This window comes from Plectropomus leopardus, chromosome 16 (assembly GCF_008729295.1).
Source record: "Plectropomus leopardus isolate mb chromosome 16, YSFRI_Pleo_2.0, whole genome shotgun sequence".
Taxonomy (NCBI): Eukaryota; Metazoa; Chordata; class Actinopteri; order Perciformes; family Serranidae; genus Plectropomus; species Plectropomus leopardus.
The window spans coordinates 8,223,467-8,238,399 of record NC_056478.1 but is presented as its reverse complement, the minus strand read 5'-3'; the positions used below and the strand labels follow the sequence as shown (position 1 = coordinate 8,238,399).

The following is a 14,933-nucleotide window of genomic DNA, read 5'->3' as shown; positions in this document are numbered from 1 at the left end:
AGTGAGTGTGCACGTATGCATCTCTGCGCGCATGCCTGCATGTGTCTGTGTCAATGTGTGTGTCACTGCACATACAGGGTAATCTGCGGTAAGCTGGTTTATGGGCTCGTCTGTAGTGACGCAGATCTCTGCGCCAAGCTCTGCGCTGATAGATTCTTCATGACAACTAACCAGTGGAGACTATATGGCCTATACCCTACATACTGATATACAGCTCAAATCCTACTGACTGGAGGTACTCATCATAAACTGGAGTCATATACAGATATTATGAATTATTAATTGATTATATATTACATAACATACACATACAGGTAGTGCAGTTGTACATTTTCTGCAATTTTGCTATAAGTTTGTAAAGTAATGCTATATTGCTGCACACAAATGCCTGCAGGGCTAAATGTTAAAAAACACACATTGGCCCTGGAGAAAAAGGTGAAAAAAACACCTCTACAGGGCGTTGGGAGTGTGTGCATTCCCAGCCTCACCTGTGAATGGTCAGGCTCATGAGGAGATGTAATATAAGAGTGAAAAGATTTACATTCATGACATTTGTGGTGCTGTTATCCAGAGTGAATTATGACACACTAACTGTCCATTGTTTGTTCTTTTACAAGCCATAAAATCAGAGGGCATACAGTCTGTGCAGCAGCCAAAGCCTCCCCTGTGATTGTCTGACCATAATTACAGCAGGTGAAAGTCAAATTGAACAATAAAAACCGGAAATGTGATCACTGCTGCGACTGATGATTCTAACTGTAGGACAGTTTTGGTGTGGCTGTCTCCCTAGTGGCGTCTCCAAATGAAAAGGAGCGCCGGAAAACCGATTCAAAGCGAGAAAAGGTTTTGATGAGGGGTCAGCGTTCAATCTGTCTCCCTCTCCTCTCCCGTTACGCCCATTCTGCAGACAGTCTCTGCTCTTGCAGCCACTCAAAGTAACTATGGGAAGCGGCGGCAGCTATTAGTAGGTGTGGGCTGTCAATCAAATGACCCGCCCCACCGCCTCGCAGACGGGAAGCACTCTGTTCACAACTTCTCCAGCAGCTGTGGAGTGGATCCCTGCGGCATCACGCAGTACCAAGGAGCAACAAACGGCCAAAATGTAAAGGAAAAGCAGCCAAACACCACTTTTTGAAAGTAGGTGTGAAGTGGAGAAGAGTAGCGGTCTTAAATGAAATGCGTAAAGTTGCAACAGAGACGCGCATAATCTGTGCGTAAAAAGTGAGTCAAAGAAGACAGAAGTAAAACTTTTGCGGTGGATGAGACGTTTTCTCGGCTGCGATGGATGCGCCAGTGGGCCTCTGGGACGTGATGAGAAGCTGACACTGTGAGTGGTTTTCTCTACGGTGGACGTCTGCTTTCCAGAGTTTGGCGACGGAGCGCAGCGGAGCGCACAGCGGGGCAGCAGATGCTGTACAGTGACTAAGCCTAACGGCTGGAAAGCTCATGAATTGAATTTGTCTGGACTGCAGACTTTATGTAAGAAGTAGGACAAGCACAACACCGCCCAGCTAGTTCTCTCCGTCATGCGTAGAGACGCTCCGTCGTCCAGCATCTTGTTGTTATGATCGCCATCAACGCGTTAATTCTTCAAAAAGTTGCAGCTGACTGATGCCACTACTCCAGCTGGGGTTAGTGGAAATTTTTGTCGTTTACATCCTTCTGTCTACCTCTTCTCAACATGAACGAGAGTGTTGAGTGCGCGGCGGCGGCGGCAGACAGTTGCTGCTCGGACGGGGAGAGCATCAACCTCAGCGTGCTCAACTGGGAGCAAGTGCAGCGGCTGGACGCCATCCTCACCGGCTCCATCCCCATACATGGCCGCTGGAGCTTCCCAACTCTGGAGGTGAAGCCGCGGGACATCGTGAAGGTGGTCCGGAGCCGCATGGAGGAGAAGCGGATACATGTCCGGGAGGTGCGCCTGAACGGCTCCGCGGCCAGCTACGTCCTGCACGAGGACAGCGGGCTCGGGTGGAAAGATCTAGACTTAATATTCTGCGCCGATCTGAAAGGAGAGATGGAGTTTCAGATAGTGAAAGACATAGTGCTGGACTCTCTACTGGACTTCTTGCCCGAGGGAGTGAATAAAGAAAAGATCACACCAGTGACCTTAAAGGTAATGTATGGAGCTGTAACATACGACTCACGTAAATCATATAATTTTATCTCAAACTTTTCCATTCTTGTTTTGAAAAATAGAGAACATCTTAATCACACATCACACAATGCAAATTGTGTTTTCAAGTTCTGCACACACTTCCTGATTGCAAATGCACTTTAAATTAAACACATTTTAGAAGACAAAATGAGATCTGCGCTGCAAAGATCCAACCAGCACAGAGATATGAGCCTTCAAATAGTAAAAAGGTTGGTTTCCAATTCAAAGAGGATTCTGTCTAATCCAATTGGAGTCGGATCCACATTAATAAGTCAGCCCTCAGTTACCTGGATACAGAGGACTAGCCGACCTACTAATGGCCCACCAACAGATGTGATCAGCAAAACATCACGACTAACAGACCAAATCCAAGATTTTTATCTGCTGTAAATAGCATTAATTTCCGGTTGCTGAAGCCAAACTGGGGCTGTTTTAAAAGAAAAAAAACATTTTTATCCATATAACGTCGTAAACATCATGAGGCTTTCAGAAGAATATGAAAAATGTTGATGCACTGGTGCAAAAACAGACACGGTATTACAGCAGTAAAAAGGAGGAAAAGAGAGGAGGAGTTAGTTTGTTAGACAGAGAGGAGGCAGAAGGCCTCTGTGTGATGGAAAAAAGAAAATCTGACACTATACTGCATTATTTGCTCTGATTATGCACCAGTGGCCGTTATAACTTAAACACATGGCCAGATGTTTTTTATATATTATCTGCGCATGTCTTTTCTGTTTCTTTAGTATGGATATGGAAGTTAAATCTACCTATAGGCACCTACTGCTTCTATGTGCCCATATTAAATACAGCAAATGGTGTTTTCAGACCACACTATAAAAAGAAACTTTTTCTCTGAACTTAAGAAAGTTAGTATCCGGGCTGCCTTAATTTTTTTAATTGGCTGAATTTGAGAATACAAGTTGAATCATTACAAAATCACCTCAACTTGTCCTCTCAAATTAAGTCAGCTTAAAATTTAAGGCAGCCTGGACACTAGCTTTTTTAAGTTAAAACAATTCATTTCTGTTTACAGTTGTGTCCACACCACAAGAACTAGGAACAATCTTATGCAATCTTATGAATGCTGTTTTGAGGGACATTTTTAGCTCCGTACATTATTTGTCTGGGTGCCGCCATTGCATCACCAGCAATCGCCATTCTTTTTTAAAAAAACTGTTAGCCATGCAATAACAGACAACACAAAACACAAAGAAAAGCTCATGATGGGAAAAAAAAGGTGACAAAAGGACCCACAGCTGGATCTAACAAATTCAGCACCATAGGCACGTTTTCCGCCACTGGGGCAGTAATGCTGCCGAAACATTGTTTCCCCTCTCCGACCTCCCTCCATATAGTCTTGGTGAGTAAGTGGCTTAATTTTAAGCCGCAAAACCCCTTTAGCATTGTTAACTGTAGCCCTTTTTAAACAGATACCCTGTTAGAGACACTAAAAGGTAACTTCTGTCTGCCTCCTTTGCATTTTTAGACCAAACCAAATGATGTCGGCCTCATTCAACTCTGTGTGTGAATAGTTATTGCATTGCAGCTTTGTGGAATAAAAAGAGGCATGAAGGGCGTGATGTTTAACACAACAGTGTTGCCCTCTAGAGTGCCATAAAACATAAGCGACGGGCAGTGCTCTCTAAACAATAACAAAGGTATAACACAAGAATCATTTACCAACTCTGTTATATGACTTGTTCTCTGCTCGGAGGGTAAGGAGTTCTCAAATCTTAATGTTTTCCCAGTTTGTGCTCATTCGCAGACATTGTTCTTCTTCTTTGAATTAGCTGCTAACAGCTACTTTCTGAATTTCCCGCAGTGTGGTCACACACATATGGTATCGTCAAAACGTCACAGTCACCCCATGGTCATGTCTCTTCAGCTTGATAATTCACGCAGACTTCATTTCCTGCCTGTCACTTCCACCGTTTCCGGCTCAGAGGCGAGACCCTTTCCGCGACCATACCTTATACACAGCCACTAGCCATGCTGACACTGCTAACGGTGCTAACAGAGCTAACAGTACTTAATAATACTTAAAGGGGCTTGCAGCTCAAAATTGAGCCACTTATAGTGCATCAGTTTAGCGTTCTTATTTGTAGTTGGAAATGCAACAGTTTAGAAGACCTTTAGGGAAGTGGGCAGTTCCTCTCAGGGAACCCCCAGAATTGTTTATGCTAAAAATGCCTACTGTCTTTAATTTCTTGATGGGATGCACAATAATACCGGCACGACATCACATTGGCTTTACAATGAAATATCGGGTTCAGCCAACAACCAGATTTGCTGCTGATTTTTTTTAATTGACAAAATGAACATGTGCAAAACATCAAGCCTAAGTTGGAAGCATTTTTCTTATTTTGCACAATGAATGAATACTACATACACTGAAAAGGATCGGATTTTATGTCTCCATCTGCTTGTGGACCATCAGGAAAGTGTTAATTCCATTACAGAAGTGACTAGACAGTCACTAAAATTAAGTGGGGAAAAAGTGAATATATCAATATTGGTGCTGGTTATTGGCCAAATGAGTTGCTATATATTGGTATTATCAGATATCGATAAAAAAAATCCAATATTCACTAATTTCTTGATTTTGTTTTTCAGTTACTGACCTAAAACTTGCAAAAACGAGATGCATTCCCATTCACGAGCCTTATGTTTAATTTATATATGTTTCAGGAGGCCTATGTGCAAAAGATGGTGAAAGTGTGCAATGACTCGGATCGCTGGAGTCTCATCTCTCTCTCCAACAACCGCGGCAAGAACGTGGAACTCAAGTTCGTGGACTCTCTTCGACGGCAGTTTGAGTTCAGCGTGGACTCCTTCCAGATCCGCCTGGACTCACTGCTCCTATTCTACGAGTGCTCGGAGCACCCCATGGCCGCCACATTCCACCCCACGATCCTCGGGGAAAGCGTCTATGGCGACTTCCCCACCGCCCTTGATCACCTGCGCAAGCGCCTCATCTGCACCAGGAGCCCCGAGGAGATCCGAGGTGGGGGTTTGCTGAAGTACTGCCACCTGCTGGTGCGGGGTTTCCGCGCGGCCTCTGACACTGAGATGAAGCTGCTGCAGCGCTACATGTGCTCGCGCTTCTTTATAGACTTTCCTGATGTGAGCGAACAGAGGCGGAAGCTCGAGTCCTACCTGCAGAACCACTTTGTGGACCTGGAGGACAGGAAGTACGACTATCTGGCCATGTTGTACGAGGTGGTGCAGGAGAGCACTGTGTGCCTGATGGGCCACGAGAGGCGGCAGACCCTCAGCCTCATCTCGTCGCTGGCGCTGCGGGTCCTGGCCGAGCAGAACGCCATCCCCAACGCTGCCAACGTCACCTGCTTCTACCAGCCGGCTCCTTATGTCTCAGACGGCAACTTCAGCAACTATTACGTAGCGCAGGTTCAGCCTATCTACCCCTGTCCGCCCTCGCCTCCTCAGCAGTACATCCCCCCTCAGCACCATCCAATGTACGCCACCTGGTTGCCCTGTAACTAAACTTTCTGTACAGTCATGCACCTTTGTGTAACTGGTGGAACCTCCTTGAAAGGAATGAATGCTTTTTTATCTCTTCCTTGAGATGGGAAATTGAGGGAAATGAGAGAAAGAAGAACACGAGACAAAATTAGACAGATAAAAGAAGAGAATAAAGGAAGGAAGGGAAATGAGGACAAGGAAGTTGGATCAAGGCCGCGAGCCAGAGAAAGGCTTTTCTCCGGGGTAGGGTGTCACAGCGGGAGGAGCTGAGCACACGGGGGGACATGCCAATAAGAGCGGCTGACCCATCAGTTTTAAAAGTTCGAAGATCGATTTGGTCGACTGTCAAAGTCACACACAGCCTGGATATTTTCTTGTCTGTTGTCTTACAGCTCACAGAAACTGAAATGAACATGTATAATATCCACATCCTCTTCATATTGACAACCAAAAAAAACATACACAGCTACAGAGAGTAACGGAGGACACATGCTGATATTGATTTATGGTCAACAACTTTCTGACCTTTTGGATGTGTTTCTATGTGACTCCTTTTCACAGACAATGCAAAATGAGGAACTGGATACTGTTTACAAATCCAAAGATCTACTTTGATACTCATCTTTATCTGAATTCTGAGACAAAACAACAAAACAATGCATGCTTTATTTCTGTACAGGAATAATTTCTTTAAGTGCCTAGAAAGAGCCTAAAGGGAAGATATATTTTTGTGATTCTGTAGTTGTCTAATTGATCTTCAAGGTGATGATGAATGTACCATGGAACAGAGAGTTTACCTACGCTGAGTAAGATCTCTTACACTGAGGGAGATTTTTGACCAACTGTTTTTAATTTTGACCATGTTTAGTTGAAGACTCTGCTCTTATCTGCGGTTCTGCTCGACGAACACACATCCTGATTACCAAAGAGGAAGTAGCAACATAATCTGATCATCTGCTCTTATCTGCAGTTTTATTCGATTGCGAAATAAGGTGCACAAGTTGAAAACCAAAAAAGCTATTTATCAAAGGAAGGAGATAATGAAATCAACTGCTGGGAGATGAAATGCTACATAAAGATAAAGATATTTTACCTAGAATGCATTTCTAAATATAGCCTCATCACATATAGTCTCACATGTCCTTGTACACTGTCAAATGCAAAAAAATGCATATTAACAAACTGATTTCAAATGTACAAGCTTACTTAAAGGTCCAGTGTGTAGGATGTAGTTGTATCTATTAGAGAGGTTGCGAGGAGCTGCATGACTTGAATCACAAATTTGATTCATGCTGACTCGACAAAATCAAAAAGAATTTGCAACTCAGCTTGGACTTTTGACACCAGTAACTCGTGACTTCACTGGGACTTGAGCCATTTGACTTGAATATAATTGATACCTTTCACCAAACCAGTTTGGGGAGAAAAAGTTATAGATGCTTCCCATAATGTGATGAGCTAAATGTAGCATGACAGGACAAAGAGAGATTAACAAAAAAATAAAAAATATATTTTTGTGGTACTGTATAAAGTTGCTATTATATTATAAAAAAAATACTCATCAAAATGACTTTTGTTTCTGATTCTTTTCAGTGGTTTTTGGTTGTTTTGTCAATTTTTAAAAAGCATTTGTGACTTTAAATTTAAGGCACTTTAATGAGAATGAGGTCACGTGTATGTAAACGGCTAATTCTGAGGTCACAAAAAAACAATAATTCTTATTTTCTGGTGATTATAAACTCAGCAAAAAATAGTTGTGAATATAAAACCACTTGAATGCTGCATACTGGACCTTTAAAGATGCCCTGTGGATTTTTCATGTGAACAAACAAAAGTTATGTTTAGTTTTGGTCTTAGTCAGCGAAACACATTGTGTGTATCCTTTCATCCTCTAGTTCTGAGTACACTTTCTTTCTCTTAAAACATTTGCAAAGCCAACTGGAATATTTTACAGCATGTGCTGTTTACATCCCTGTCTGATAGCCAGAGGGCCTCTTCATAAGTACTTTACTGTTTTTCAAACAAAACAGGACCGCAGTGTAAACACATTGCTTCATAGCGCTTAGGGCTAGGTATCGGTACTCGATGCCTTCAGCATATTTACCAAAATAACCCAGTACAAAGTAGTATCGAAATGTCTCCAGTCAAACGCAACATGCATTGCATCTTTTTTTGCTCCAGGAGTTTAAGCCCAGACTGTCCCAACTTCCCGCTGGATTAGCAGACATTCCCTCTTTCCCAGGAAATCATTAGTTCAGCCTCTGCCCAGCATGAACCAACACAGTAGAACCGCCTATCATCCAACATCGAGCCATTACAGGGCATCAACAAATGCATACCAACACTGAAAAGCCTCAAATCTCTACTTAATCAGAATTCAGGTTTTATTGCCTTGTGCATTTACATATACAAGGAATTCGACTTAGTGTTTTGGTGCAAAACAATTAACATAAAGGAAAATGGTAAATTTAAATACAGTAAGACATAAGATAAATTTATAGAAGCAATACAAAAATATAAAATCTAAAAAAAAATTAAAGAACACAATATGTATGTACAGAAGGTACAATAGAGGATTTGTACAGTTGTGCAACTAAATGTTTGGTAACATTATGTGTGTGATGATAACAGATAGCCTTTCAATGTGTGTATGCATCCTGGTGAGCTCACACTCCTGCAGCAGCAGCTAAAGCCCAAAAAGCATGTGATGTGGGGAAGTCGAGCAGGGTGTATTTGACGAAGTTGGTAGTTAAGCGTGGCAAGATGCCACCAAAACGTCAAAGCGTTTGACTATACTACACGTCACTCCATATCAGTATCGAATTAAGTGGTATTTTGATTTTTAAACCATACCCAGCCTTAATAGCACTATTAGTGCTCAAAAAGTCCACAGAGCACGTTTTAAGTATTAAAGATAAAGTAAAGCAGCAATGTGTTTGCAATTCTAAAACAGGGACAACCACTTTTCTCAAATTACACTGGAAATGCACAATCATGTAATCATTTAATATTTTCTTCTGTTCAACATAACAGATAAAATAATCATCTTTTAAAATAATTGGCACACAATCATTTTGATATGCTGTATGCACTGTAAAAATGTGTTTCCTTTCCATATGTAATAGAGAAAAAGATGTCTGCAAACAGCTGCAGGCTTCAAACAAACTGGTCTGTCATATGGGCGGAGGCTGGATTGTGTACGCAGGGATGTAGCAGCACAGCAACACTTGAAAGCAAAAGCATACTACTTTCAGGAAAATGTGTTGCACAAAGCTCAGTGAATATTGGCTGAAGTATATTTCATCTCCTCTTTTATATGGAAAAGAGTCAAAGTTTGTGTGGAAATTTGGGCAGCGTGAGCAGAAACCAACTGTCAAAATGTTATTCCTCCTTAGCATGGAAAAGGACCAAACAACAAGAAAATGCAAAAAATGTAGAGAGCAGATAAAGATGGATATTTGAAGGGCAATAAGACAAATTGTGATAATCATGAAAATATGAATTGTTAGCTTTACAAGTGCAAGAGACTCAGCGTATTCTCTCAAACATGTCAGATCTCCTATTTTTCTATCAATCTCTATTTTTGTACAGTTTGTGTTTGGCTGATGTAGCAGGCAGATTCAAAGCTGTGTCGTTGAGTATTTTTTGTGGCGTGTGCAAATTTTTGTGTTTCATTTTTTGCTGATGAAGAGCAGCACAGGTGGACACGGCGGTGGCTATGCTGAGATGCAGATTTAGCTTTGTGTTCATTGTACAGTATGTGTGCTCGGAGCTGTTTCATATGGGTTTCTGTTGCTCTAAAGAGATTGTTTCACTGTTCTACGTGTGTTTTTAACTGCCGTCCTGTTTGGACATGAAAAAAATGATCTGTGTTCAAGTTGACCAACTTGAGAATTAAAAGCAAAAAAAAAAAAGCCAACAGAGAGGACTTGTTCAATTCAGTTTTTGTTATTATTGTCATCACACACATATTACAAGCTACAATAACAATTTCATTCATTTTTTATTTTTTTACATAGCTAGAGCAGTGACAGTAAGTTTTGGAATCTAAACTAACAAAACAACATAAATAAAATAAAATAACAAAAAATTAGCACGAAAAATGAAACACTGGCATCAAAATGAATTTCATTTTGATATTGTTTTGCATTCTGATGTTTTTGTGAAACTTTTGTCAGAACCAATGTTTCCTTTTTCACTGACAATTTTTTTTAAAACATCAAACACTCTTTATGCTGCATATTTTTTTAGACATTTTGACTTCAGCCCTCGCTCCATATATTTCCAGATATCTTGGGATATTTTCTGCTAAGTTTTGGCCACTCGTTCACATTGAAGGTAGGTTTATGTCACTAAAATGATGGTTGCTTTGTATCAGTGTTGACGAGTAAAATGGATAGTTTGGGAACTGATGACGTCATCTCCTCAATTTTCACATGCCCAATGTTGCTTTGTGAAATGAGAAATCACAAAAAACTGCAGACTAACTTACAGTTTTCTTAGCACTGTTTGGACTAATGACTACTTAACACTTAAATGTAGTATTGCATCTATTCACAGATGAATGAAGGCATCTACTGTACTCAGAGTTATCTGCTCCACCTCATCGTCTGTGGTTTAAAGTCTTCCAGAAACAGCAGTTTTGGATCACGGTGGGACAATTTTAGGAGAAAGAAAACTTTCACATAACCAGAACATCAGTTGTACCTTTGAGTGAGCTTCTATCCTCAGTACTGAAGTGGAATTAACAGGGATGAGATCAGTAGGTAGAGCGGGTCGTCCACTAATTAAAGGTTCAATCCCCAGCTCCTCCAGTAAACATGTCGAAGTATCCTTGGGCAAGATACTGAACCCCAAATTGCTCCTGACGGCTGTTCCATCAGTGAATAAATGTGTATGAATGTTTAACACTGAGTAGCAGATGGTGCCTTGTAAGATAGTCTCGGGTACCAGTGTATGAATGTGTGTATGAGTGGGTAAATGTGACAAATGTGAAAGCTCTTTGACCTGTCGAACGACTAGAAAAGCGCGACATAAGTGAAAGTCAATTCGCCATATTACCATCTCCAGTGGTAGGGCACTAAAAAAAAAAGGGCAAAAAAATCTGTTTTCAAAAATATCTGTATATGTGCACACAGGACCTTAATGAACCTCTGCTTAGTCGAGGTAAACAGCTGTGGCATTTTGTTTTTGTGCCCAGTCTTTGACAGACAGAGGAAGTCTTCATTAGGTCAATGTCCTAAGATGCTCACGCAGTCCCGCAGGGCACGACTGCCGCTGCCAGCAAGTGACAGCTGAACTTGACGGGTTCCCCCTCCAAGAGACGTCACAACGAGCATCATTAGCCGTCATCGCACCGTTTGCCAGACCTCATTAGGCTGAGAGTGTATTTGCAACAGCAGGTACTTAGTTGCTGCCCTTTATGCCTGCTGGCATGTGGGGCAGCAACAAAGAATTTCCACTCCTCTCTGTTTAAGGCGGACTTTTGGATGCATCAGAGCTTTCAGTTCTCTGTTCACTTGTTTGCCAGGTTTCCTTAGGTCCTCCCTTCTTTCAAACAGCAGGTAGATGCCATGTGATTACACGGACCTTACTACCAGCAGAGCCTTGGTCTCCAGGGACACATGGTAGCAGACTGAGTAGATTGGCTCCAGGTCTGCATTACTTTAATGCCCGAAGGCCGCCAGATGTCACTTTCCATGCTGACATTGAGAAAAACTATTTTCCTCACTCTCTCTTTCATGTTTTTTTTCTTCTGTCCATCTCTTTATCCTGCCGTTTCTCTCTTCTTTTTCAACTTACATTTTATTTCTTTCACGACACACAAGTCACTTTAGTGTCACTGAGTACGCTTTATGCCATGCCTCTTTCATTTCCTTAATGTCTGCTTGCACGGGCCTTCTGATGAATTTAAGCAGAGACAGAGATGAGCAATGGAGAGGAGAACATGGCCAATGTTATCCCCGGTTAAGAGGGAGAGAGTGGACACTAAATATAGGCCCCCCTCTCAGCCACTGTAAGGACATTAGCCCATCTGCAGAAAGCTGATTAGCCTCCCTCCATAAGCATGTGCTCAGTGCTCTGGTGTGGTTACTGTGGAGAGATTTACTGGCTATTGTACTGTAACACATACCCCCCCCCCCCGCCCTCTTTTAGGTCACTCTCACTGGAATGGACAAAAAAAAAAAAATCAGTCCACTTCCTTATTGAGGGCTTAAAGGGAACCGAGAACAAGGGATTGAGGCATTTAGTGTGTTGCACAACGAGGAAAACAGCTAACCCAGTAACACAGGCAGCTTATGAAGTCTGTTACTGTGTTGCTTTTACTGTAAGCGGTGAAGCGTCTGGGCCGAGCTGAGCCGAGGACGTGTGCCATGTAGTTTTTGGAAAAAGGTGAACATTTTCAACAATGCCCTGGTTTCTGTTTGGAAAGTGCATTGTTGTGTTCAGGGTTCCCACACATTTTTACTTCTGAATTTTCAAAACGTTTCCAAAACTTTTCTATATTTTACTCCATTTCCATGACTTTAAGTACTTAATAATAGGTAGATCTACAGCAATACGGCCATACATAACAAAATATACACGTCCAGACATTTGCAGATAAGCAAACTGCTAGCCCTTGAAAAATTTACTCACTTGTTAGACATTCCTGCCAACTAGCTGCAAATGTCAATTGACCAGACTAGCAGATATGGGTACCTCACAAAACGTCAGGATCAAGCCCCTTTTGGGGGGACAGAAAAGCAAAGATCTTGCAATTTGACACTTTTGGATTATAGTTTTGACAAGGTTTGTTTACTTTACTTTATTTGGATCCCCATAAACTTAAACCCAAGTTTTTTTACCGAGACATCACTGCGTTTCCTGATGGAATAGTGCCATGGAAAGCATCTGCATTTTACTGAAACATTTCTGCATATTCTTCCAGCATAGTACCACAAAAAGTGCTTTTCCCACTGGGATAGTGCCACGAATCGTGTCTGTTTTACTACAATCGCTGCATTTCTTGCCGGGATAGTTCTGTTTTTCACTGGGACATTACTGCTTTTGCTGTAAGTATTATGCCTCCAGTATTGGGCATTTTAGTCAAAATGTGATCAATTTCAATGTATCCCCTATCTAATGACAGGTAAATGTAATATATTCTCACAGAAACATACAATGCCAACATTTTCTGGCAGGTGGGTTGATAATGCGCAGCATTGCCCCCCGACCCCAAAAAAATAAAATAAAAATCATACAAAAAAAAAAAACAAAAAACAATGACCCACAAATTTGCAAGCAATTACACTAAAAAATAATTGAAAAGAACAAGAAAATATATTAGTTAAGGAAAAAAAGGCTTGGAAAAAGGTGCCTAAAATTATAATAATTCTAGAAAATAATTTTAAAAGTGTAATTGTGATAATTATAAATACAGTCTGTCCCTAGCTTTTCTCATTTTTTCCCTAGACATTTTTCCTTAATTTTAAGTAATTTTTCTCAATCTACTAATTTAGGGTTATACTGTAGATGTCATACATGTCATTATTTGTGACCTTTAGAGGTAAAGGTATTTTATTCGCCAGGCTAGTTGTTTCCTCTTGCTACCAGTCTTTATGTTAAACTAAAATAACCACCTGCTGTTTCACATTTACCGTATCAATTCTGTTTACATTTTCTCATCTTACTCTTGGTATGACAGATAAATCATGTTCCCAAAACCTCAAACAAATGCTGAAAGAACCCACAGCGAGTGTCTTTATTAACTCAGTATTTGGGGACTGCACATGTGAGGCAGAAAAAAGTGGGAATCCCACATCTGTTTAAAAACTCAAAGCTATCGACCGCCTTCAAAGATGTTCAGAAAAATACCACAGCTACGACTTTAAGAGGAGCCATCAAAGGAAGATGACGACATTAGATTCCTTTGTGATTTATCTGTTCAAAGAGGCGCTGACAGATTTATTTACTGCAGATTTAGTTATTTCTTAAAGTCCAGAGGATATTAGATCTATCACCACACTGTTTGGGTTTAGCTTTTTAGATACAGATTCAGATTGTAGAGACATAGATAAACAACATGATAAATGTCCACATTGTCCCAATGGATCTTTTGAGGCCGACCGAAAGGAACAAATATGAGTATTATAATTTAAGTTAAACCGTCAGTAAAGGACCATGATTATCTACATGAAATTATAACCACATTTGTAAAGACCACCATGAAGAAGCCTTTCCATAATCTAACATGAGACAGATGGTGTCTGGGATCTGAAGATGTGGTCTGAAAAACAAGTGGGTTTAAGTGCCCCCACACAGGAAGCTCAGTCAAATTTTGAGTTACTTTTTATTCAGTTTTTAATTTTAACTGCATGAATTTTGCCATAAAAACACTCCACCAGTGCACACGTTGGTATATTTGTTTATCATGACATCATTTTAAATCTTTTTTCAAATACTTTATATCCCTATAATCTGTACAACCTAGCATGAGTTTATATATAAATCTTAATAATTGATAAAAGTATTGAAATTATATAATAATTAAAAAAAATACAAATACAAAAATCAGAAATATTTTTTCATCAAATTTGAAAAAATGAAATAAACACAGAAAAGATATTGGTCCAAAACTCTAATTGTAAAGACATGATCAAAACATTCTTAACACTCCATAAGTTATTGGAACTTGTAGATTTTTAAGTTTATGAATTATGCTAATTTTTATGAGCAGAGTGTAAGGTCGTTTTGATAGTTTCATCTGTTGTGGAAATATTTCCCCAGTGCCTTGGTATTTTTTGGTATTTTATATCCCTTAAATCTGTACAACCTAAAAGCTAAAAGGATGAGTCTACATAAATATTGATAAGCGTATTGAAAATGTGGCATATATTAAAAAAAAAATACAACAGACATCCCTATCGACCACCTCCTCTACTCCTTTACTCCACAAAGTGATGGTGCAAAAGACAAAAGAGTTAGCTTTCATGTGCAAAAAAACCCAACGTTCTGACTATTACAGTTTTTATTTTAGATCAATTTTAAACAGGGTAATGGGAAAAAAAACAAACTAAATGCAGCCACCTGTGGGAGGTCCATTTCAGAGGCTTAGAGGAAAAGTTATTGCAATTTTTTTCCCACGTAACATATTTTTTAAATTATTTAAATGGTCAACAAGAGTCTTAATGAACAAAACTCCTGGCTTTCTTACTGTTATTATTTCAAGCTCGTGTTGGTATTTTCACAGGCAAAAGGTTGGATGGAGCCACATCACTGTTGCCATCTTTAAATGATTTGAGCTTCACAA

The 14,933-nt window shown here is 40.4% G+C and overlaps 1 protein-coding gene across 1 annotated transcript; it reads left to right on the top strand.

The window, feature by feature from the left end:
• The first annotated feature begins 1,002 nt into the window (after positions 1-1,002).
• On the top strand, positions 1,003-9,555 carry LOC121955382 (terminal nucleotidyltransferase 5A-like). The gene is made up of 2 exons (XM_042503315.1): positions 1,003-2,116; positions 4,847-9,555. Exons 1-2 carry the CDS (start codon positions 1,682-1,684, stop codon positions 5,660-5,662), a joined length of 1,251 nt encoding a protein of 416 aa, XP_042359249.1. The 5' UTR covers positions 1,003-1,681; the 3' UTR covers positions 5,663-9,555.
• The last annotated feature ends 5,378 nt before the right edge of the window (positions 9,556-14,933 follow it).